Raw genomic sequence first — 24,085 nt, 5'->3', positions numbered from 1 at the left:
CACTCTAAATAAATCTACTTGCATTGAGGTGAACACTTTTGACTTTAACCCATTTCAACTTAAGGTTATGACCTCAACTCAACTATCTGGGATGACTCTGGAAAACCATAATTAAACTTGTTATGTTTTAATGGTTATTATTCATTAAAAATAATAATTAGTGAATGGTTATATATATATATATGTTCTTTCTCCATATTTCAAATGTAAATGATTCAAAGAAAGAAAAAGATAAACAAAGTTCTTCATTTTGTATTAATTATAAGAAATAGTCCTAGTTACAACTAGTTATAGAAAACAAAAAACAAACATTAACACCCTCTGATGTTACCCAAACCTAGGTTTTCATCCAAAAGTAAAAGATTAATACACAGTAATGCGGCTGACCCTTAATAACATTAAGCTACATACTTAATGTTGAATGTTGAGATTTATTGAAAGTTTGAAACCCACTGGCACGTCCATGCATGGCGCCTCTATAAGTTTTGAGTTGCTGACTTTTATTTCGTAAATGTTTTAAGTATTTACTTTCGCGTTGACTGAGTGATTATGAAGTAAATATAATATTTAAAATTAAGAAATACTGAAAATGACAACTTATATTATATGTAGAGTCCTGATGAAATGTTTTCCTTTGAAAAGTAACAGATTAATTAAAGTATCACTTCTACATAAAACAAGAATTTTTTTTCTAGTATTTTATTGAGCCATTTCACCTTAATTAAGGCAACGACCTCAACTCAACCACCTCCGATGATTCATCATCAGCTGTCTATTTCAACCCAACTATATAGCTAGTCAAAATCCAAAGAGTTATACTCCGTGCAATGGCATACGGGTTCACACATATTGATATTGACTAATACTGCTAATTATAAATGAGTTTAGTTGATTTATATATACATATATATTGACGATGTTACGTACGTTTGTTTGTTGGTTTGATTTCTTTAGACTCTATCTGGCATTCATCCATGGTACTTGCAGCTAATTAGGGATTTGAATTTTACTTTTTTTTTTTTACAAGTTAAGATCATCAACAGCTGATTGAGGAATTTCTTTTTTTTTTCAACATTTACTGCTTGATCAGCTGATCAATCATGTCCTGAAACCAACTACCCATTTCAACTTAAGGTTACGACTTACCTGGGATGACTTTAAAAAACCATTATTAAACTTCTTATGTTCTAACGGCTATTATTAATTTAATTATTATTCATTAAAAAATAATAATAATAAGTAAATGACTATGGTTAATATGTTAATAATATTATATGGTAATTTAAGAATGCCAAACCCTCTTGTATTACACAAGCCTAGGTTTTCATCCAAAGTTAAAATATTGTTTCAAAAAAGACTTTGAGATATTATAACTTGTCGCCGCTAAGACAGATAAAATATTAGTTAACCTATATGTGGGTAACCCATATAGTTAAAGTGAATTGAAGATAGTATAAATAGACACACGACCTCATATTTGATTTCCTATTTAAGTATTTGCGATTTAATAATAATAAAAAATAAAACATTAACTATCTCTTTGGGAAGAATTTTTATTTTTGTTGTACTTTAACCAAACCTAAATCTTCGATCTTAAGGTTTATGGTAGATGGTAAGATTAACTATCAAACTCAAGAGACTTGAAAGGTTAATTTAAGTGGATTAATCACTCCTGTTGATCAAATTACAAATAAGCTGTGTCATATATCTTTTTATGTAGTTTTCAATGATTGCTAAATTTCAAACCGAACATGGCCGCCGACTACCACTACCTCCCTCAGAATCAAACAGCAATATTATTTTTCATTTTCAATTGTAATTAAGAGGTTCAGTGGATGTTGGTGTGAGAGTGCCCCAACAGCATTATCATCCACCAAGTCATATATCCCAGCATCCAATCCAGAGTGATCATCACGAACTTCATCAAAAGCATCATCAGTAAAATAAACACAATTCTTTTTACACCAGCAAACTCTTTAGCTGAAATAGAGAACGAATAATCCGATAATCAAGCAAACTCAAGGACACTGAAATCCGCTTAACTCGTCACCTTTCTCAACGTCAACTAACACAAGTCCGAACACTTTAGTCAATTCCTTGACCTGATAATCCAGCAAATTCAAGGACCTGGGTAACTTCTTGGGCAACTTTTTTATAGGAAACCTATAAAACGGGTCCAGGACTTGAACTTTTTCAGAGCTTGACTCCTTGACTCGGACTACCCACGTTTTGGAGGTTTTGTAAGTGTTGGAGATTTTGGTAAGGGGTTGAATGGCGTAAACGGTGGACTGAGTGAGCATAAATTTTGTGTTGAGGATAGGGTTTGGGTTGATAGGGCTTGGGCGACATGGGGGGAAGGGAACCTTGAGACTAGCAAGTGTAGAAATGGGTTTTGGAAGGGGTGGGACTGAGCGCAGAAATGAATGGCTAACGGCGCGAAAACAGAGGAGATCGATTCGTGTGGGGAGGCGTTCGGCGATTAAGAGGAGTACAAGGTTTGGGAGACTTACCCAATTGACTGTGGTCGTGGTCGTGTTTATGTCCATGGTTGGGAAAGAAATGAAACCGTACCCGTAATTCCGAGGATTCTAACTGAAGAAGACGAAGAGGTTTTATCATAAACTGAGTTTGGTGAGTGGTTTTACATTCTGAAACCGAAAATCCCCAGATTCTAGCTTTACATTGTGACCTGCGCAAAGCCATAATTGGCCCAATGTGGGTTCGGGCTGTGCACCCAATAGGCGCCCAATTAGAAAAGATTGGCCCACTAAGTTGTTAGCTTACATTCACATCTGAAATAGGATCCACGTTTACATTTTTTGACTTGCTGAAATGCAGAATTTTTCGGAATCAGATTTGACGGCTGAAAGCCTGAAATGTTGCATTTTTTACTAGTTAAAACACCACCCTTAACGAACTGATTGCAGTGAAATGGAAGGTATAATTTTGTATATCCCTCTTGCTAGGCAGCAGTTTGTATTGAATTATCTCCATGTTAAAAAGTATATTGTCTTTGACATGCTTGTGAACTTATACAGAGAAAAGCTAAAACGAGTTAAAGAAAGTCTGAAATGAGTTTAAGAGAGAGAACGAAACTGTCTTTGTTACTGAAATTTTTTCTTGTTACAAATTAAAGAGGAACAACAAACAACTGTTCCTTTTATATAGCACTTATACAGAGTAAAGAGTAAAGTAAGTGAGCTGAAACTTTCTACTTAAAACGACACCACTTTGGCCTATTATCAAAATCATCCAAAGACTTAACAACTTGGCACTTTCATCCTCTTATATCAACATCTCCCCTCAAACCAAACCTGGTTTAGGGTCTTCACTCCCAGTTTCAGATCATCAGCAAAAAAAAACTCAATTCTGATTCTTCACTGTCAACTTTAGTTCACAATATAGCAGCTCAACTGAGATTCCAAAATTTCAGCTTAATCAGCTTAATTCTGATACTTCTAAAATTTCAGCATCAGCTTAATTCTGATTTCTAAAAGTTCAGCTTAATCAGCTTAATTCTGATTCTGATCCTGTACTGCCAAATTCACAACATATTCAAATTCTGCACTACTAAATTCACAACATATTTAAATTTTGCACTACTAAGCTTCATTAACAGTCACTCCATCAACATATTCAAATTCACAACATATTCACTGCCAGATTCACAATGCACTACCAAGCTTCATCAACAGTCACTCCATCAATCATTCATTAACATTATCAACCAGTAGAATGTATCAGCTAGCAGAATTAGAACAATTCATTAGCAATTTCTGCCAAATTCATCAATATTCACTTCACCAACATGCATTATCGTGGCAACCATTAGTAAAAGAAAATGCACAAAAGAAATTAGGTTCACCAACTCTGATTAGAAATTTGCACTACCAGTTGTAGACTTAATACCAAACCTGGTTTTGAGTCAACATTTCCAGTTTCAGTTATCAACAAAAAACTCATAGTACAATCCTAATCAGAGTTACCAACTCTTGCACTGTAAACCTATCAACACAGCAGCACAATCTTCATTCATAACACATTCTGCACTGCCAAATTCATAACCCATTCTGCACTGCCAAATTTTCAACACAGTAGCAACACTTCAAAAAAAAATCCGCTTCAGCTTGCCAAATTCATAGCACACTCTGCCAAAGTCATAACAGATTGGCCAAATTCTTTACTGCCAAAATGAGTTATAAGTAACTCCACCAATATTCAATCATCAGAACTTCACCAAAAAAAAAAAAAAAACTTTCATCAACCTTCACTTCAGCAACACTCATTAATATTGTCAAAACAAAAAAAAAAAAAAAAAAAAAAAAAAAACCATCTAGCAGTTTTTTAAAAAAATCACCAAAAACTGACTAGAAATCTGTACTACCAGTTGCAAACTTAATCAGTAAAAAAAATTCAGAAATCAGTAACCAACCAGAACTCAAACCTGGCATTATCAAATTGCTTCAGAACTAGTAACCAGAACTCAACCTGGCATCATCAAATTGCTTCAGAACCAGTAACCAGAACTCAACACTGGCACCATCAAGGACTGCCATTTTTCAGTAACCAGAATTAACACTGGAAACGACACTTTTCCACCTATCAAGTTTCAAATGACACTTTCCCACCCTTCGTTAGGTTTTGTTATGTTTCCTGTTAATATTTTACTAAAAAGACGAAAATAACCCTTTACTATTTTACTTTATAATTTTTTTATTATTTTTTAATTAGTTAAAAAATCAAAAAAGAAAAAATAGTTAGCCCTACTTAAAAAGTTAAGAGTAATGCTATGAAATTTTGTTTAAAATTAAATGACTTTAATATTTATTTATTTATAATGCCATCAATATCTCATCACTATTATTTAATAATATATTAAATTTATAATGTTTTTCATTTTTACTAATTAACATAAAAAATTAATATTCCTAATTAATTAAATAAACAAAGGAAAAAATGTATCTTTACACTTGGACTAATAAATAATCAAATAAAGACTTTGACTTAACTAAATTTTAATTTATAATAAACTAATTAAGAAATGAACTATTTAAGGTTGTTTTCGTCTTTTCAGTCAAATATTAACAGAAAATACTAAAAGAATCTAACGAAGGGTGGAAAAGTATCATTTTGAAACTTGACGGGTGTGAAAGTGTCGTTTTGTCAAACCTTGGGTGGGAAAATGTCTTCTCCCTATAATTAGCTATCAAACATCAGTAATATTGGCTCTTTTTCAACTTAGCCGTAGACTATATGAATATAATTTTCCGAGTAATTGTGTTGACTGGAGATCACGATCGTCTTCCCTGACAAATAAGTTGAACAGATTTTAATTTCAGCACAGTTTCATACTTAAAAGATATATCTATTTTTCATGCTTCAGTCTCGCCCCCATAAACTAATATTAGCTCTCGGGGGACACGTGTTAAGACAACGCTTGCAGCTGTATTGTGTGCTTAGCTGGCAGCTGGCGCACAATGGCGTTGGCATCCATCCTTCATTTCCCGTCTCGGTAACTAAACGATCGCTAGCTGTTAATATCCCTAATAAATTACCATAATATCACTGCTAGGATCTTTAAGACTTTAACAAACATTTTCACCAAACCAAAAAACTATCTAATGGGCCTAATGGTAACATTGTAATTAATAAAAAAACGAGACCTAAAATTTGGATTGCCTTCTTGAATTCTCCTTCAAACCGCCAAAACAGAAAACACACACTTCGTACTTTCTATTTCTCTCAAGTTGAGTGAGTGACTCAGTCACTCCCTCTATCGGGTACCTGAAATTGTCTCTCTCTCCCTCTCTCTACAGCCAAACACCAATAAAAACTTCGAAGGTAATCTCTTGCTACTAATTTAGAATGTCGAAGATGCAACGAGATTTCTTAAATGATGCAAAGGAAGCAGAGGCTGCTCCTCCACCGGCACTGACGAACTCTTTCTCAGCTGTTGACGGAGATTGTCCAGAAGAAAAGAGTTTGTCTGACAACGAACCTAAATTAGTGGCGTCTTCACCTGGAAGAAAGGAGCACTCATCAATTTTTGACTCCACAACGGATGATCTATCGGAAGTCACTTCAGTGGACTTGACGATTTCTGAGAAATCTTCGACGGATTTTATAGTCATTGAAACTTCAAAATGCATTGTAGAACCTAAAGAAAATGATTCAGAATCTTTGGAAGATGGAGAATCTATAAAGAAAGATAGCTCTGAATCCGGAGAGATAGTGAAGCCAGAGAAGGTGCAGAAGATGGTGAGATTGCAGAGCAACGATAACATGTCCGATAACGTGAATCTGCCAAAGGCAATGTCGTTAAAGCCGTGTCCGAGTGTTGGCACGAGCCTTGAAATATATGATTATGTGATGAGATCGAACGGTGGTGGTGGAGAGAATAATGGTGCCGCGATGATGGAAGAGGCATGGGAGAGACTGAAGAAATCTTACGTCTACTTCAAAGGAAAGCCTGTGGGGACATTCGCTGCAATGGATCCTATGGCCGAGGCTTTGAACTACAATCAGGTTAATCTACTTGTGTTTTCAATATATTTCTTTCTGTTCATCCTATATGAAGGTGTGATTAAGAGTATTTTTCAGAAAATATTGAACAAATTAAACCAATAAAAGCATGTTACGAGTTCATTATTAGACCTTTTTCTACCTTTTTTTTCTTTTCTAAATCAGACTTCTACCTATATACCAAACTACAAACACAAATTACATGATTGTTGGTTTTGATTTGTATTTAATTTGGTACAACTTTATTTATAAGTTTCCTTTGATTATTGTCGATTTTCTCATGAAAAAAATCATATATGTCATTGTGATTTGTAATTCTAGATCTGTGTTAGATCTTAATATTTAAATATGATCAGGAAACACTTATAAATTGCCTTTTTCTCTTCTAAAAAAATTCTTCCCATACTTGGTGGATAGATATGTGTCTAATTACGGCCGTTTGAGCAACTTTTTTTTTTATCTATTTAACGTTTTGATTAAACTCTGCCAATCAATGGTAATAATCTATTCCTATTCCTATACATGTTCAGGTTTTTGTGAGAGATTTTGTTCCAACTGGCTTAGCTTGCCTGATGAGGGATCCTGCAGAACCTGAGATTGTAAAGAACTTCCTATTGAAGACCCTTCACCTCCAAGGTTGGGAGAAAAGGATTGATAACTTTACCCTTGGAGAAGGTGTGATGCCCGCAAGTTTTAAGGTACTCTCTAACTCGCATCAGCAAAAGGAGACCTTGATTGCGGATTTTGGTGGTAGTGCCATAGGAAGAGTAGCGCCTGTGGATTCTGGCTTTTGGTGGATTATACTGCTAAGGTCATATACCAAGTGCACTGGTGATTATACACTAGCAGAACGGCCTGAGGTGCAGAGAGGAATGAAGTTGATTCTCAACCTTTGTCTCTCAGATGGCTTTGACACTTTCCCTACACTTTTGTGTGCAGATGGATGTAGCATGATTGACAGGAGAATGGTGAGTCTTTTTAGTTATATAGTCTCGCAAGAATATGAAGTTAAAAAAGATGCGTGTAAAAAATAAAAAATTGCTAATTGTTCAAATATTTTTAGTCCTTTAGTTTGCTGTTTTGACCCAATGTCAGCCGAGTCCTATTTCTTTGGTGCTGCCTGAAGTTGTTGAACAAGGGAGTTGGCATGGGTAGCAGCTCCTCTCTTTTGGAGCCATCTTTATCAGTTTATCTGTCCCTTTAATATATATGATTGGAACGTTGAGTGCAGCTTGTTATATTTTCCTGATAAACAATGACAGCTAGCTTATATATGGTTCAAAATTATCAGCTAATTGAAAGACATCCATATACAGTACTATGTTCGAGCTGAACGCCTGCTGATTGCCTAATGGGGACCCTCTGTGAAGTTGATAGCTGGCATACTTAAGTCTTTTTGTTCAACTGGATTGAAAATTTGGCTTGTTTTTATGACAGGGAATATATGGGTATCCAATTGAGATCCAGGCTCTCTTCTATTTTGCACTGAGGTGTGCCAGACAAATGTTAAAACCAGAGCGTGACGGCAAGGAATTGATAGAACGAATTGATAAGAGGATCACAGCTCTCAGCTATCACATCCAGAAATACTATTGGCTTGATTTTACACAGTTAAATAACATATACCGTTATAAGACTGAGGAGTACTCCCACACAGCTGTTAACAAGTTTAATGTCATCCCGGATTCTATCCCCGACTGGGTTTTTGATTTCATGCCCTTGAGAGGAGGATATTTGATTGGCAATGTTAGCCCAGCTCGCATGGACTTCCGGTGGTTCTTAGTAGGGAACTGCATTGCCATTTTGAGTTCTCTTGCCACGCCTGCGCAGGCAACAGCCATTATGGATTTGATTGAGGAGCGCTGGGAGGACTTGATAGGAGAGATGCCTTTGAAGATCTCTTACCCAGCCTTGGAGGGACATGAATGGAGGATTGGCACTGGATATGATCCAAAGAACACACGCTGGAGTTACCATAACGGTGGATCTTGGCCAGGTAAGTGTCATGAACACACAACTCGTATTGTGATATTCCTACTTTGTTTATTTTATTAGCTACTAATGAATATATGACGCTTTTACCTGTGTTTCTGAAATTTAGCGCCTTTTTCTTTTTTGTGCTTATGTTTAATGCTTTGTATTTTGTATTCATTCAGTCAGTTTCCCGATTAAAACTCAGTCTATGTTGTCAATCATGTTAACCGCGGTGATCCCTTTTTTTTTTCCCTTAACGTGTGACCGTATGGTTTCTTTTTGTAGTTCTCTTGTGGCTACTTGCTGCAGCATCCATTAAGACCGGAAGGCCTCAAATTGCAAAACGAGCAATAGAACTGGTGGAACAGCGGCTCTCTAAAGATGGTTGGCCTGAGTACTATGATGGTAAGACTGGACGTTATGTTGGGAAGCAGGCAAGAAAATATCAGACATGGAGCATTGCTGGGTATTTGGTTGCAAAAATGATGGTTGAGAACCCTTCCAATCTTCTCATGATTTCTCTTGAGGAGGACAAGAAGATAGCCAAGCCAAAGCTCACCCGCTCAGCCTCATTTTAAGAACGTGAATGCATGGCAAAGCCAGAGATTACAAACAGCTAGGTGAATACATTTGCAGTAGCTGGAATGTGCTTACTGTGACATATTAATCAATGATAGATCGGACTTTAATTAGGTATCAGAATTTTTTTCTTCCTATTTGATAATTACTTACAAAGACTCCGTCTTGGTGACAATTGAGCTATAATTCAATGATATATGATCTGAACAATACTTTTTTATATCCTGATTTTGGTTTATACATGGAAATTAGTTGTTCTACCCAATTTATGAATGGGCATGTTGCCTTGTGTGTTAGGAACTATTTTGTATGAGAAAATAGCTGTAGTAGATAGGGCTGTCAGTCGAGCCGAACCGCTTGCAAGTCGGCTCGGCTCGACTTGTTAAATACTCGAACTCGGCTTGAATTCTACTTGAGTAAGTTATCGAGCCGAGTTCGAGTCTACCCCGACTCGGCTCGATTCGGTTCGCGAGCCAATAGTGGCTCGTTTAGGGTTTTTTTGTGCATAACAGAAGTTTTTGGGTTTCCTTGTAATTTGACATGTAAAAGACTAAAAGGTTTAAAAAATTACAAATTATCCCTTAACCAAATAACCCCAGTTAACCCAAAATCAAATCGCTTAAATTCATTCTCCCCCAAATCAAGAACCCTAAAACAAGAAACCCCAAAAATAATTTCCTGATTATCACACCAAACCACCCATAAACACAGAAACCATTAGAGATTCAACTTTCGAAAGTTTGAGTTCTATGCCGTTTTGATGATAATTTTGATGGACATTTTTGTTTTTTTGTCTTGGATTGTATAATTTGTTGTGTAATACGTTGTTTATGTTGATTTGGATGTGATTTATGTTGATTTAGATGCAAATTTATCAAAAATTGTATCTGATTTGTGTAAAGCAAGATCTGTAAGTTATATTAAAAAAGGGCTAAACGAGCCGTAATCGAACCATAATCGAGTCAATTTGAGCTCGCGTTAAACGAGCCGACACGAGCCGAATTTTCTTGACTTGGTCGACTTGTGATTCGACTCGAACTCGTCTGATGCTTAACTGAGCCAAGCTCGTTTAGGATGATACTTAGCTCGACTCGACTAGTTTACACCCCTAATAGTAGATTATTAGATAGTCACAGATGAGACATGTAATGTTACCATAATACATTAACGTAAGAAGTTTGTTCATTATTTTCTAGTAATTTTAATATTTTAAATAATTTTTTTAACTAGAAACAATCATACGAGTTAAATATAATATTCACTTAATTAACATTTTATTGGTGTTATTTGAAACATACTTGGGAAATTGTGTTTTGATTTTGTAAATTAAATTAGGTTAGAGAAGAAATAAGTATATTTTGGTTTAAAGATGGGTATATAGGTTTTTTTTCTTGTAAAAAAATAGGCTATAAAGATTTAAATTTGACGTGTTTAGTTTATTTTGGGTTAAGATTATGAAGATAAGTTTTATGTGTGATACGAAGTAATTGTGAAAACAATAAAGCATATACTTATAACTTTTTCATATAACTTTTTTATACAATATTGATGTGACAGTTTATGATTGACTAATTTATATTTAGATAAATGAGACCCAGTTAACCAATCACGAACTATCATATTAGAATTGTATAAAAATGTTATAAATGTAGTGTTGTTTCAGTGAAAAGAGAGAAGGAGAAGAGAAAAGAAGAGAGGGAAGTGAAAGTAAAGGGGTAAGATCGTTTTGCTTAGAGATTCAATTTGAAAGGATTTGTTTTAAATTTGATTCTTAAAAATAGACATTTGGATAACAAATAAGTAAAAACATGTTAATAAGATAAACCTTTTGTAATATAAATGACACGTGTTAACATTTTCCAATATAAAATACGGCATAGTTATACTTTTTTTAATAGCTCTTCTGCCAAACGGAGGCATACAAAAACAACAACGGTCCGTTACATAGTAGTAGTAACTAGTGACAAACAAAAAGAACCAAGGTTCCGTTTGTCCTCTCCCTGTGATACTCATCATCATCATCATCAATATGAGTCAAATCTCACCCAACAATATGTCAATCAATCAACCAATGGACAATAATTGCAGCTTCATGTCATGTGATAAATTGGATCGCATGGCCAACTGGGTGGGCACCAACGTCGCCATCGCTTTCTTTGCCTCGCTGGAACGCTGCTCCTGCATCAACCTCAGCACCACCGATCTCGAAGACGAGGAAGAGGCCAAGGATCGACCACTTATGTTGGCCAGACCCACCGGCCAAGACGGCCTGGAGCCCACCGTCGCCTCCGATGTCAATAAGCTTCAAGTTTGATCATATTTTACTCTTCTAGGGTTCGTTATGTATGGTTTCTTTTTATATAATTATTTGTGTTTTTTCTTTTCTTGTTTTGGTAAGAATCTGTGTATCAACGCATGTAGCTTCTTGTAGAAACTTGCGCCTCATCAACTTGCTTCTATTTACTAATCGAATGGTAAATAAATATGGTTATACATGAAAATTCTAACTTACTTATGTCATTGTGAGGTTATCTATTTAAAAACTAAATGGGTTAAGTCTGAATTTCCATCTTCATTTATTTTCTCTAATTCAATTGAGCTTTTCTAAAATTCTTTATGGTGGGGAAAATTTCGTCCATCTGCAAGTTTGAATTGTATTTAAGTTCTTCTTTGGTCACATTTACAATTTGCTGACTTAGATTTTTAGATTAAAAACGAAATAGTTTTGTACATTGTTTTGGTCTGAATTTGAATAGCATTTCATCTAAAATTTACTATCACGTCGTGTTGTTTTACTTAAGGAATTGGATGCTTATGAACAGTCAGTAATAGCTAGAATATTGAGTCAGCAGAGTACAATGAGATGTAGACTGAATATTCAGTTTGGTCTATGTCAGGAAAATTCATGGAGATTGATTTTTGTTTGTTTTGATCTCCTTCCAACACAATGATTAGATGTTCTGATTTACCTGTAGTGAGCCTTGCTGTTGTGATAGTTTTTATGTGAGGCAAACTAAGACCAGTTTAAGGTAGAGTAGTAGTTCTAATTGGAGTTTTAAAACAATTTGTGTTTGAAGGGTGCTTTTCCCTTTGGTCACAACATCATATATTGTTTTCTGAAATACTAAAATATTGCTTGACAAAGTATTTAGCTGCTTGATGAGCATTTAGGTTAATTGGAGAGTTGATAGGGCTTTTCATTCACCTCCATCAGCAGTGAGAGAGAACTGAATACAGAGCATCCCTTCTTAAAGTTTAAGGATTTTATATCAGTGACTTCAGACTTCAGAGGTTAAAAGGAAACAGCAGTTACATAGATTGAACTTGCGGAGCCAATTACTGGCTGTCTTGGTGGAATTTTAAGGTACTTGTTCATTCTTCAAAAATTTTTTTTTAACCAGACAATCAAATTCTAATATTTCTTTGCTGTACAAGTATATAAGAGAAATGAATGATTGTTACCCTTCATGCACATCATTTGATTCCTTACCTGTTTTGTTTCCTCTGCAATGACTGTTAATAGTTGGTGATACAAAGGTTGTGTTTAGAAATTTGAATTTGGGATTGTTTCTTTGTTGTTGAGTTGGTTGGGAAATCTTAGTGCTAAAGGCTATCGATTAAGGTTTTATGAATTGATATTGTTCTTTCTCCTATTTGATGCAAAATGACGTGCTTGATTGCCACCAAAGTGATATATCTGCTCCAGCATACAGCAGTCTACTGAGAAATTTTTGGTATTCTCATTTATTATAGCATTTAGTGAGTTAATTCAGGGAACATTTGTAATATGGAGTAGGTTGCGAGATCTTGGTGAAAAAGACTAAGAGTGTGGTTCCGATATTGGATGCTATCATATTAATTTTGTTGGATAGCTAGATTTGACATTTTCAGTTGGCGACAAAATGAGGATTTTGCGGCTGCACACGACAAAATCTATCATTACTTCTTTAACCGTTAAGGAGTGACTTAATCTAAGGAATGTTTCCCAACTGGGAGTTGTCGGAAAATCTTGTTTGTAAAGAGTATGGAGTGAATTTATGCCAATGTCGTTTCCTTGTCTGGTTTAATGAGATGCAACATAGTTTTCTAATTGCTGCGAGAACAACATCCTTGCTGCAGCATACAACAAAATCTATTAATGTGACTTAATTTGTTGAAGACAGTGATCATTCTAATAGTTTGTGAGGCAGTTCAGATAATGTTCTCCACTTCTGGAGTTGTTTGGCAAATCTGGATGCTAAAATGTGTGGGTGACTTTCTATGCTGCCGAATTAAAACCTTTGCTGTAGCATCCAAAAAAATATATTTTTGCTTCTCTAATTATTAGTCCATGTTGCCTATGAAATTCATTGCAATTCTTTTTATCGAAATCCTAACATGACACGCTGCCACAAGTAGTTTTAAATTTCTCTGCTAGTATAAGATTTTTACCTTATCATATACATGCCATTAAATTGCAACTTCTGATGAGAAACAAAAGAAAGGAATAGTCGTAGGTGCGTTAGTTTTGTTTGAGGTTGAGCGTGCAGGCTTGTTCAAGTGAGTCAAGAAAGATGATTGTTCAAAGTAAATATAAATAACACCCCAGAAAGAGAGAAAGATGAAGTAAAACAGAAAATGCATAGATAGGCAGTACATAGATGGTCAGAGTTTGGATTACTTGCAACACTATGTTTACTGTTACCCTATTTTCTTCATAAAGCCTAATTTATATGGTCCCAGACTAAGGTAATTATATACCATACTGCATATCCATAAAAATTGATCACTCATCTTCATGATCTCTCCAGCAAAGCAGCATCAAAACACAACGCCTGATAATGTAGAGCCTAGCTCGTTTCTCCTCCAGAATCCTACTTCTTGAAACCTGTACTTTGTCAGTTCTCTGGGTTGAAAAACTCAAACATCTCATAGCCATGATATGAGTTTCTGTGTGTAACTGATATTGAAGAAGATAAAAGAGAGAAATATGGATTTCAAACACCTTTTTTCTGCTTGAGCTACTAGCCTAACAAATAAAAACATGATTCTTTTGATTATAAGATAAACTTTTAGTGCGAGGAGGTTACAATGGTTTGTTACAAAATTTTGTCTTGGTGTGTATACTGTATAGAGTTTCTTTAACTTTTTTGGCTTCATTGGGAGGTCCGAAAAAGTAATGGAATTCAGATACCTGCATTCAAATGCTGGGTTCTGCTTTGCTATAATGGACTGTCAATTTGTAAGGAGTTTCTATTTAGCTGTGTTGCATTTACATGCCAAATGGTTATGCAGAGTCCAGGAAATGAGACTGGTTGTATTTAATGCCTCTTCTGTTCTTTTTGCTAATTTTCTCATCTGCGAACTTAAGTAACTCATGGATTCTGTGGCTACACATTCTACTATTTTATTGGCTGCATGCTACAAGGTTTTGGCTTTACCTCCCGGAATTTGGCCAGATAAGGACAAGGTGGACCTTGGAAGGATAATATTTATGAATTAGAACAGTTTTATTCTTCAAAATTACTAACTCAATTAACAATTAAATACAAACACATCACCTCCTTACTATTATAATGGGTTTGTTATAAAGAAAGTTTATAGACAGCGTAACAGTAATCATTCTTTCACAACCATTGTTTACGAAACTCGCAGAAGGCAGAACCACTAAACACATTTCCTCGATCCTTGTAAGACCATATTTTTATTTTTTATTTTTTGGTTAGTAATTAGGATATTCAAACCAGTTTGCGTACATTTCAATTAATCTTGAAAGTCTATTAAATACTTTATAGTCTAAATAATCAGATAAATCACAATATTATTGTGATAAGTGACCTCAAAATTTAAACTCAAAAACTCAAGAAATTGAACAAACTTTATTAACTATCAAACCAATCCCTTAAGGTAAGACTATATTTGATTGTTATCGATAACCGTTGGCATTTTCTCTAACCTTACTGAATTCTTGATGTCTTTTTAATAGTAATTACTGAGCTAATTAAGCATCCTACGTGTACTGCTTTAAAGTTGAAATAGTGTTTGGTAAATAAACATTTAATTTTTAATTATATATATTTCTACATATTTTTTTTTTATCACCGAATTAGTTGACATCTTGCACACCGGATTAAAAAGCTGTCTTAATTGCAATGTCGATGCATAAATACTCTTAGAGTAATACTACACTTACAAAGAAATTTTACAAAGATCTTTCTTTGTAAGTATAGTATTATTGATACTCTTAAGGCACCATCTGGATCTAGAACCATTAAAGAATTAAAAGAGATAATTATTTATTTATGAAAAGAGACCATTAAAGAATTAGAATTAAAAGAGATATTTGGTGGAGTGCAGTTCACTCTTAAATTTTATTTATTCTTTTTCAAGTGTAATTATGCTGTAGCAGAAAAAGCTTAAGTTACATTATATGTTTAAGAAGTGGAGAGTCAACTCTTTTAGACCTAAACATTTTGTCCCTATAAGTGAAAGCTGACGATCCTAATTTTCAACTCCTATCCTATGCACTCTTTTATCAAAGATCTTGATGTTGATACATAAACTTATTACTATTTAACCAAACATTACATATACTCAACTTATATTTATTAAATAAGAGCAAAAAGGTCTATGTTTCGGTTAGAATGTTGTATTTATTTAATTAGTTTTCTTTGAATTGGAAGATATATAAATGGGTTGATTAATGTCTTCCGTTTACGTGGAGTTTTTAGGCCAACTGCTTCAATTTATGTAAATAAATCTTGATAAGGAGTACGTAGTGTAGGATTTAATTGATTAATAGAGAAATAATCATGTTTTTAATCAGCAAAGAAGATACTTTCACACGCAGGCCTGCAGCATGATACATAAGTTTTCAGTTGGACACAATCATCTATTCACTGAATTTTGGTCGACATTATGTATATTTTCTTCAAGTTTTTCAGTTTCCCTTTTTGTCAATTGGGTGGAATATTGTGCATGCAATTCTACACATTCCTTTATAACTATTTATTGTCTTACAGTTGTTTTTGTGCCTGCTTTGAGGAGCACCCTCTATGCAAATCAATCACTCTTAATTTACTTTGATTTTTTTTTTCCAAGGTTTTGAAACTTGAGAAACCTTCAGTTCATGCTCTTAATTTCAATTTAGATTAAGATGGGTATTCTGCGAATTGAAACACTAACTTGCAGAGTTTCTTACTTATATAATAGAAGCTTCTACTGCTATTTAAGTTGTTTATTTAAGGACAGTAAATATATATATGCAATAATCTCTCAAGATAAGTGGTTAATCAATCACATGGGAGTCTCAATCATCAATCATAATTTCATCACCCTAATCATAGAGCTTCAAGAGTGAAATGGGTAAAAATTGTTGACATTAATGATGAACAAACATTTGACAAATAATCTTACAAAGATAATAAAGAAATTGGTGTGAACAGGAGAGGGCCACAGTTACAGAGGCACAAGTATTAGGATGGCGTGCAGGAAGTTTGCTTATGATTGAGTAAAAGAAGTTAAGAAGATGTCTAAGAAAAGCATAACAAACAAGCCCACATTTTTGTTTGAGTGCTGCAAAGCTAAATGTCTTTTTTTACTTCTTTTTCTAGCATTTCATTGGCGGATGTCTGTCATGTAAAAACATTCCTTCTATTTGTGGTATCATTATTTGTAAGGCATCGATCGACTCAGACCTAGCAGAGTGGCTGGCTGTGCTATGGTTGGTGTGCTAGTGGGGTTTAGAGGATTTATTAGAGGTAAGTATATATATATAGATAGATAGGGCTATTTTCTCAGTCAAAAAGACATGATTTCCACAGCAAAATTGCTGACAAATTATGAACCATAAAGAAAATAAACCATCTTTTTATTCCTTTAAAAGATATAAAGAGAATTAGGCTAAACTTTCCCCACATTGGGTCACAATATACAATCACGCTTCCAACATCTTATTATCACGAAACCATGTTAGAGGAATCATGAAAGCTGACAAACATAATACAACTAGACAAACCCCCTTTCCCCCTCCCGACCTTAAAAAAATACATCCCTCACTCTCTATTAAAACCACCTTCTTCCCACTCTACTCTCCACTTCAACTCTTGTAATTAATCACTCTCTCTCTCTCTCTCTCTCTCTCTCTCTCTCTCTCTCAAAATGTCCAGCTTAACCAATACTTTATTCATTCTATGGTTAAGCTTGTTGTCCTGTGCCTGCACAGTACATGTTATGGCGATTTGGCCTGGAGGGAGATCAACTAGATTTTATGATTTCAAGGTCTCTTTTACTACTCTTATCATTTAATATTTGTATATTAACTGAATATGTTTCAACTTCTTTTTCTAATGACTTACAGTTTTGATCATGTCAATCAGATACAAACTATGAGAGTCACTAAACTGTGTAACTCCAATGAAATCGTCACAGTCAATAACATGTTCCCAGGCCCCGTAGTTTATGCACAAGAAGATGATAGAGTGATTGTCAAAGTTACTAATCAATCACCTTACAATGCTACAATTCATTGGTAAGCTATCAATATTTCGTCCATTAGATAAATCATTAATTAATTAATTAATGATCTTAAATTTGTTATTGGCCATTTATATATTTGCAGGCATGGAGTGAGGCAAAGACTCTCGTGCTGGTTTGATGGACCGTCTTACATTACCCAGTGCCCCATTCAACCAGGACAGACTTTCACATATGAGTTCACTTTGGTTCAACAGAAGGGCACGTTTTTTTGGCATGCTCATGTTTCATGGCTTCGGGGCACCGTTTATGGTGCTCTTATTGTGTATCCCAAGACTGGGGTCCCTTACCCTTTCAAGTACCCCCATGAAGAGCATATTATAATCCTTGGTAAAGCTGTGTAATGATTAATTAAAACTAATGCATGTAAATTGAATTTGTTCCGAATTCTTATATTTTGAAATGTGTCAGGTGAGTATTGGCTGCAGGACGTAGTACAACTTGAGCGGCAAGTTCTAGCTAGCGGAGGAGTTCCTCCACCGGCTAATGCATATACCATCAACGGCCACCCTGGTCCCAACTACAATTGCTCTGTCAATGGTAAATAATTAAGCAATTTTTTAATATAATTTATCGCTTTAACTTTTAGATTATTTAATTAATGCAATCATAATTTCAGATGTGTATAAGATTGACGTTGTCCCTGGGAAGACGTATCTATTAAGGCTAATAAACGCAGGCTTAAACATGGAGAACTTTTTCGCTATTGCTAATCACAAATTAACAATTGTGGAAGCTGATGCTGAGTACACAAAGCCATTCGTTACAGACCGTGTGATGCTTGGACCAGGACAGACCATGAACGTCCTCGTCACTGCTGATCAACCAACAGCAAAATATTCCATGGCTATGGGACCATACATGTCTGCACAGAACGTCTCATTTCAAAACATATCAGCAATTTCTTACTTCCAATACTTAGGAGCCATACCGAATAGTTTATCATTTCCAGCTAAATTACCAAACTTTAACGATAATCTTGCTGTTAAGACTGTCATGGATGGATTAAGAAGCTTAAATCCTGTTCAAGTTCCAAAAGAAATAGACAGTAACCTTTTTGTCACGATTGGATTGAATGTCCAAAAGTGCCAGTCCAAAACACCCCAACAAAATTGCCAAGGAGTTAATAATGGGGTTATGGCAGCTTCAATGAACAACATTAGTTTTATTAAGCCTAGTGTTTCAGTTTTGGAAGCTTATTATAAGAAAATTGATGGCCATTTCACAGAGGACTTCCCTGGTGCGCCCCTTAAATTCTATGACTTTGTCAATGGGGCTCCTAATAACATCCCTAATGACACACAGTCAATGAATGGGACTCGGACCAAGATCCTTGAATATGGAACTAGAGTGCAAATTATCTTGCAAGATACTGGGACCCTCACCACCGAAAACCATCCAATTCATCTTCATGGCTACAGCTTCTATGTTGTGGGTTATGGTACCGGCAACTATAATCCACAAACTGTAAATTTCAATCTGGTGGATCCCCCTTACATGAACACAATTGGAGTTCCTGTAGGCGGATGGGCTGCAATTCGGTTCACTGCAGACAATCCAGGTAATGTCTTTTTTTTTTTTTTTTTTTTTTTTCCTTTAATTGTTAAACAAGCATTGTTTCTGGATAATTATGTATGTATTGACTTGTTAGAATGTAAATATTACTACGTGATGATAAAGTTTATTTAAATGCAGGGGTTTGGTTTATGCATTGTCACTTCGATATACACCAGTCGTGGGGATTAGGTACAGTATTGATAGTGAAGAATGGGAAAGGAGAGCTGGAGACACTACCTCATCCGCCTGCAGACTTGCCCAAGTGTTAGAAATTTTTAATAAATTAAATCGCACAAAATGGGATGAATTTAGTGCAAGTGTGTAAAATCTATGGTTCATTTCTCTGACACCGTGAAATTGTGGGTGTAAAGAAGTAATGGTTGGGAAATTAATAAAACTGATAAACCATCTTTCCAATTTACTCATTTTAAATTATATAATGTTTTACGTAATGTGATTTCTACTATAAATAACGAATTGGGAAACTGATAAATTTATGTATAAAACACAGTGAGAGAACCAAAATGGTCATTATTGCCTATAACAATTCCAAAATCCAGAAAACAAACAACCCAATCACAAAATACAATCCCACATGCAGCTTAAGGGCCATTTACTTTTAGATGCTATTTTTGGGCAGACCAAATTTGAAAATATTATTGGAGTAGTAGGTAGTAGCAGTTGCGAACAGTGAAAAGGTTGTATTTTACAGCAAATAGCGATAGTTTTAAGTAATGTGAATGGCAGTGAAAGTGAGAAACAAAACAAAATTTGAAGCCCTATGCGTTATTGATGATAAACAAAGCAGCAACCATATCCAATCTTAACTTACACCAACGCACAAAAATTGTGAGAAGCATACTGATGTATGCAGCTAAACAATATAAACGAATAAAAATGCTTGGCTTTCTATGTTGCCAGGACTTGGCATCACCCTAAACCCCAAATACTGTATTCCATTAGAAATCCACATTTACCCATTAATCACAGACAAGTTAATGTCTAGTTAGTATTAATATTGATGATAATAATTCAGTTAATGCAGCAAGTGTAAATTTTACGCACAAATTTACAACATACCTTATCTGCAGCAGCCAGCAAATCAGAAAGTCAATAATAGAACTGACTCTGAGGTCACCCAGCCTTTGAAAGGCGGATAGGCCTCCTTCTTAGCCACACGTTGAGCATCACATGGACGTGGTACACCCAATAAAAAAAAAAAAAAAAAAAAAAAAAAAAGGTTGATGGAAGAGACTGTGAGACACTTTATCAAAAACATGGGGTACATGTTGAAAATCAGACATATCATCCATCTGGATTTTAAGATCCATTAGACCAGTGAAACGAATAGAATTTTAAACAAGCACCAACCCCCATAATCGCATGTTTCTGAGTGCTTACACGAATTAGAGTTGAAATTATATACTCACAATGACCTTAATTAAAATATTTAAATCTACTCCTAATATCATTATGTAGTACTTAGTAGTGTAGTACTTAATAGTGTAGTACAATTAACTTGAGAAGCACAATACCTCTTCACTTAGCGATTTAATCATATTCTAAACACTGTTATACTCAAATCTTTTAGCCGGATAAAAACTTTAGATTGTAATAAGATAGTGTTTTTAAAACAAATACTAACATATTGTTAAAATAAATCTACATATTATTAAAAATATGATTATAAATTACCTAAGAATGTCTCGATAATCAAATATTCCACAAGGAATCTTTCTTCAAAAGTTTGGGCAAATAAGACTAGGCAATGCTGTTTCATGCCCAGCTAACAGCCCAAATATCCGTATTCCACTGAAGGAAAATTTTCAACAACTAATAATTAAAATTGGCCAGGCTGGTACAACCACCTCTCAGAGAGAATTGTGAGTAGTGGTAGATGAGATACATATGAAAAGAATATAAGATTAGTCTTTTTATTTCCTGAAAGGCATGGCTGAATTTTCTTATTCTTTCCATAGAAAGGCCTCTTGCTCAAATGAGTATTCCATAACCTCAGTTTTGAAAGAAACTTACTTCCCCCAATACATTTCCTTCATTCTCCACTTTCCCGCAACACATTGTAATGGATACTCATTTAAGCAAGATGCTTTACATGGAAGGTTTACATACATTCACAACATTGATTTTCAGGACTTCACATCAATCAGGTAAGTAAGACTTTTGCCTGTTTGTGGTATTAATTTATTTAAGAAAATTTTATAAATCTTATCACTCTTATATTCCAGCAGGTAAAAGAAAAGAATCTGTAGCAGTTAGGGTGCATGAATGGATTTTTTATTAAAAAATATCAAATCAAATCCCTAATAATTCTATAAAAGTTTCAAGTTCAAGGTGGCAACAGATTTTCTCATTATTATTCTTACCAACACAAAATCAAGATTATGGGTTGACACTCTCTGAAGTCCAGCATTTCTCTCCATCATCACTTAGTCTAGATGTAAACATTAGCCTCTGATTACTCTTCAGATTCAAGTAATCAACCTGTGATATAAGATGCAAACTGTTAAAAGTTAAAGAGAGATACAAAAATGTCAAGACTTTTTTAAGGAAGAATTTTTTAACCTGATCTGGATCTAGAACCAGCAGGCAAAATGCATCAACTGGGCCAGTAGAAGAATCTAGAGAAAACTCCAGGGGTTGTTGCTCTAGACAGGGAAGACCTGGATTAGAGCCCAAGTACTGCAATCTTGATTTCACAGAACTCGCAGACCAAGATTTCTCTCTTATCTGCATCATGAAATTTAGAAGAAAAAAAATGAAACAAAATATGTAGATTGCCTTTAATAAGAGAGAGATAGATTGTTATTAAAGCATGATAGCAAAATCTATTAGGTAATGCATATAACAAAGTAATCTATTATGGAACTTAATTTTCATTAATATACAGCAGGGTGTAGGACTTTCCACTTAACGAAAACACCAACTAGAAATCATGATCTCATTGCAGGTTTCTTGTGAAGCTATTTGGCATTTGATAATGTAAATATATTCAAGCAGAGCAAACATACACACACAAACACACAGAAGGACTAAATTATTATAGTTTCCACATATCAGCCACCACGCTGTGCAACTATGATCTACAATTACAGGTAATTAACAGGAAAAAGAAACTAAGCACCCCACCCTAAGCTGACTACAAAGGTTTTGAATAATTCAAATTGAGATTTAGCATCTCAAGAAGAAGCAGCAGAAGAACCCCAATTGCTGGAGGTTATGGAAAATCACAAATAGCCTATTACTCATAAAGTTAGGTTTGCCACAACTCTAATAGTTGAACTTGGATGTCAATGCCCTCCACTTGCTTAAACCAAAAGTTTCAACCATCCGCTTGGAACGAACTTCATGCCATGAATGTTTTAAACTTCAACACAACTTGGGTTCTGATATAGAAGGGTAATTCAATCATGGAATCTTGGGGGTTTCTTTTTTTTTTTTTTTAAATGTTCTTCGCATGTAATCAATTATGAATTTCAAAGGAAAACTATCAGATTTCTAATGGAATTTTATACGTCAAACACCAACCAATTCATCCAAGTCAATCTCAAAATACAGCATCAAGTTGCAAAACTGAGCAACACTATGCTATAAACAAAAATAAAATGGGTACTCGTATGCACTTTAAATTAGGGGACAACACCCAGTATCACCTGTAGTTTGACAGGATCAGGATCCAACCCATCAATAATATCAATTCTTCCATTGATCCGAAATTGCTCCCAAGAGTCGGTAAAGTACCAACATATCTGAAACATCAAAATTTCATCTGAAAATAACCAAACATACTTGAGCACTTTTAAAGTTTTGAATTCATTATATCAAACAATCCGATATGTATACCTCAAACACTAATTACCTCGGCAAATGGACAATGCTTAAGCTCTTCAATCTGCAAATTTTAAGCCAAAACTCAACACACACAAGAGACTGCAATAAAAATAGGATAAATTAAATAAAAACGAAACCAAAATTACAGAACCTTGCGAGTACGTGTGTCAGTGTTGATTTGAATCTTGTCACTGTTTTCTTGAAATCCTCTGAAAACCCAACAACCACTGACGGCGTTAATTCCATTTCTGTTTCAAACGAATTTGGTTCAATTGAGAGAATACCTGAAAACGACGGTGCGATTCGAAGGTCTCCCATTTAATCCAATCGTTGCCTGAAACCCAAACTTAGCATAAAATCAACTATGAACCCAAAAAAAAAAAAAATAATAACTAATGATAAACGTACAAGCTGAAAGAAAGACGAGTGCTTGAGGTGGGAGTTGGACTCCATCGCGTGTAACAGAAGCAGCTTCCATGGCGCTGTTGCTGTTCCCATTCGCTTCTTTCTACAAATTTTGCCCGTACTAGTTCTTCCTACAAATTTTGCTTTGGCTGAGCCCGGCCCGGGTATCCCAGCGGGGCGGGTTGATTTTTGTTTAAAGAAAAAAAAACACCCATCCGATCCGGCCGGTTGGCCCGCGGCTGCCAACGGGCAACCCGGCGGGCCAACAGTTGGCGAAAAAAAGGAAAAATCAAAAACCAATTTTACCTTTCAAATACAATCATTGGAGGCTCTTTTTGGTCCTTTTCTTTTCTACCATTTTTCTGTATAAATAGGGCTTAAACTTTTTATATTTCCTCACATCCAAAATGTTTTCATTTTCTTCAATTCCTCTTGCTCTAAAAAAATTTCAAATCTTAGCTGTAAATTTGCTTTCATTTTAATTTTTATCACTTTTTGCAATTTTCAATTCATATTTTCAAATTCCAATTCTTCTTTTTTAATTCTTTTATATCCTTTTTTTTTTTTTTTTTTTTATAACTAGAATAGGTAGATATTTCCATAATCCCACCATCAATTTCGATGATGAAGAAAATTATCCTAGTTCCATTAAATTTACTAACACAAACGTAGTAGATTCAAATAG

The 24,085-nt window shown here is 34.8% G+C and overlaps 3 protein-coding genes across 6 annotated transcripts; 2 read left to right on the top strand and 1 right to left on the bottom strand.

Moving 5' to 3' along the window:
* The first annotated feature begins 5,865 nt into the window (after positions 1 to 5,865).
* LOC116144174 (probable alkaline/neutral invertase F) lies at positions 5,866 to 9,074 on the top strand. Its single transcript, XM_031429631.1, has 4 exons — positions 5,866 to 6,525; positions 7,053 to 7,490; positions 7,960 to 8,518; positions 8,782 to 9,074. Exons 1-4 carry the CDS (start codon positions 5,866 to 5,868, stop codon positions 9,072 to 9,074), a joined length of 1,950 nt encoding a protein of 649 aa, XP_031285491.1.
* Positions 9,075 to 10,999: 1,925 nt separating this feature from the next.
* Positions 11,000 to 19,547, top strand: LOC116144156 (laccase-6-like). 3 transcript variants are annotated; one of them, XM_031429613.1, is made up of 7 exons: positions 11,000 to 11,549; positions 12,290 to 12,439; positions 17,433 to 17,584; positions 17,675 to 17,919; positions 18,001 to 18,129; positions 18,209 to 19,150; positions 19,285 to 19,547. In XM_031429613.1, exons 3-7 carry the CDS (start codon positions 17,442 to 17,444, stop codon positions 19,413 to 19,415), a joined length of 1,590 nt encoding a protein of 529 aa, XP_031285473.1. In that variant the 5' UTR covers positions 11,000 to 11,549; positions 12,290 to 12,439; positions 17,433 to 17,441; the 3' UTR covers positions 19,416 to 19,547. The 3 variants fall into 3 exon arrangements, with proteins under 3 accessions (XP_031285473.1, XP_031285472.1, XP_031285471.1); XM_031429612.1 differs by lacking the exon at positions 11,000 to 11,549 and having other exon boundaries at positions 12,036 to 12,439; XM_031429611.1 differs by lacking the exons at positions 11,000 to 11,549; positions 12,290 to 12,439 and adding an exon at positions 17,189 to 17,334.
* Positions 19,548 to 21,532: 1,985 nt separating this feature from the next.
* On the bottom strand, positions 21,533 to 23,532 carry LOC116144286 (pyridoxine/pyridoxamine 5'-phosphate oxidase 2-like). Of its 2 annotated transcripts, none has more exons than XM_031429757.1 (7): positions 23,404 to 23,532; positions 23,280 to 23,329; positions 23,147 to 23,222; positions 23,024 to 23,056; positions 22,818 to 22,913; positions 21,730 to 21,894; positions 21,533 to 21,648 (listed from the first exon to the last, which is right to left on the bottom strand). In XM_031429757.1, the coding sequence occupies exons 1-7, from the start codon at positions 23,491 to 23,493 to the stop codon at positions 21,547 to 21,549; spliced, it is 612 nt and encodes a 203-aa protein (XP_031285617.1). In that variant the 5' UTR covers positions 23,494 to 23,532; the 3' UTR covers positions 21,533 to 21,546. The 2 variants fall into 2 exon arrangements, with proteins under 2 accessions (XP_031285617.1, XP_031285618.1); XM_031429758.1 differs by having other exon boundaries at positions 23,147 to 23,204.
* Between the last annotated feature and the right edge of the window lie 553 nt (positions 23,533 to 24,085).

The sequence above is a fragment of the Pistacia vera genome, unplaced genomic scaffold (genome assembly GCF_008641045.1).
Source record: "Pistacia vera cultivar Batoury unplaced genomic scaffold, PisVer_v2 Contig44, whole genome shotgun sequence".
NCBI lineage: Eukaryota > Viridiplantae > Streptophyta > Magnoliopsida > Sapindales > Anacardiaceae > Pistacia > Pistacia vera.
The sequence above is the reverse complement of the archived record's forward strand: the minus strand, read 5'-3'. Positions and strand labels throughout refer to the sequence as shown.

Bases quoted from the DNA above. Each gene is read 5' to 3' on its own strand.
- LOC116144174 (XM_031429631.1), top strand. From the start codon at position 5,866: ATGTCGAAGATGCAACGAGATTTCTTAAATGATGCAAAGGAAGCAGAG. The intron at 7,491-7,959 runs GTGAGTCTTTTT...TTTTTATGACAG, and splicing joins GCATGATTGACAGGAGAATG to GGAATATATGGGTATCCAAT. The intron at 8,519-8,781 runs GTAAGTGTCATG...TTCTTTTTGTAG, and splicing joins TAACGGTGGATCTTGGCCAG to TTCTCTTGTGGCTACTTGCT.
- LOC116144156 (XM_031429611.1), top strand. From the start codon at position 17,215: ATGTCCAGCTTAACCAATACTTTATTCATTCTATGGTTAAGCTTGTTG. The intron at 17,335-17,432 runs GTCTCTTTTACT...CATGTCAATCAG, and splicing joins CTAGATTTTATGATTTCAAG to ATACAAACTATGAGAGTCAC. The intron at 17,585-17,674 runs GTAAGCTATCAA...ATATATTTGCAG, and splicing joins TACAATGCTACAATTCATTG to GCATGGAGTGAGGCAAAGAC.
- LOC116144286 (XM_031429757.1), bottom strand. From the start codon at position 23,493: ATGGGAACAGCAACAGCGCCATGGAAGCTGCTTCTGTTACACGCGATG. The intron at 22,914-23,023 runs GTAATTAGTGTT...TTGATGTTTCAG, and splicing joins AGCATTGTCCATTTGCCGAG to ATATGTTGGTACTTTACCGA. The intron at 21,649-21,729 runs GTTAAAAAATTC...CTTATATCACAG, and splicing joins TGGTTCTAGATCCAGATCAG to GTTGATTACTTGAATCTGAA.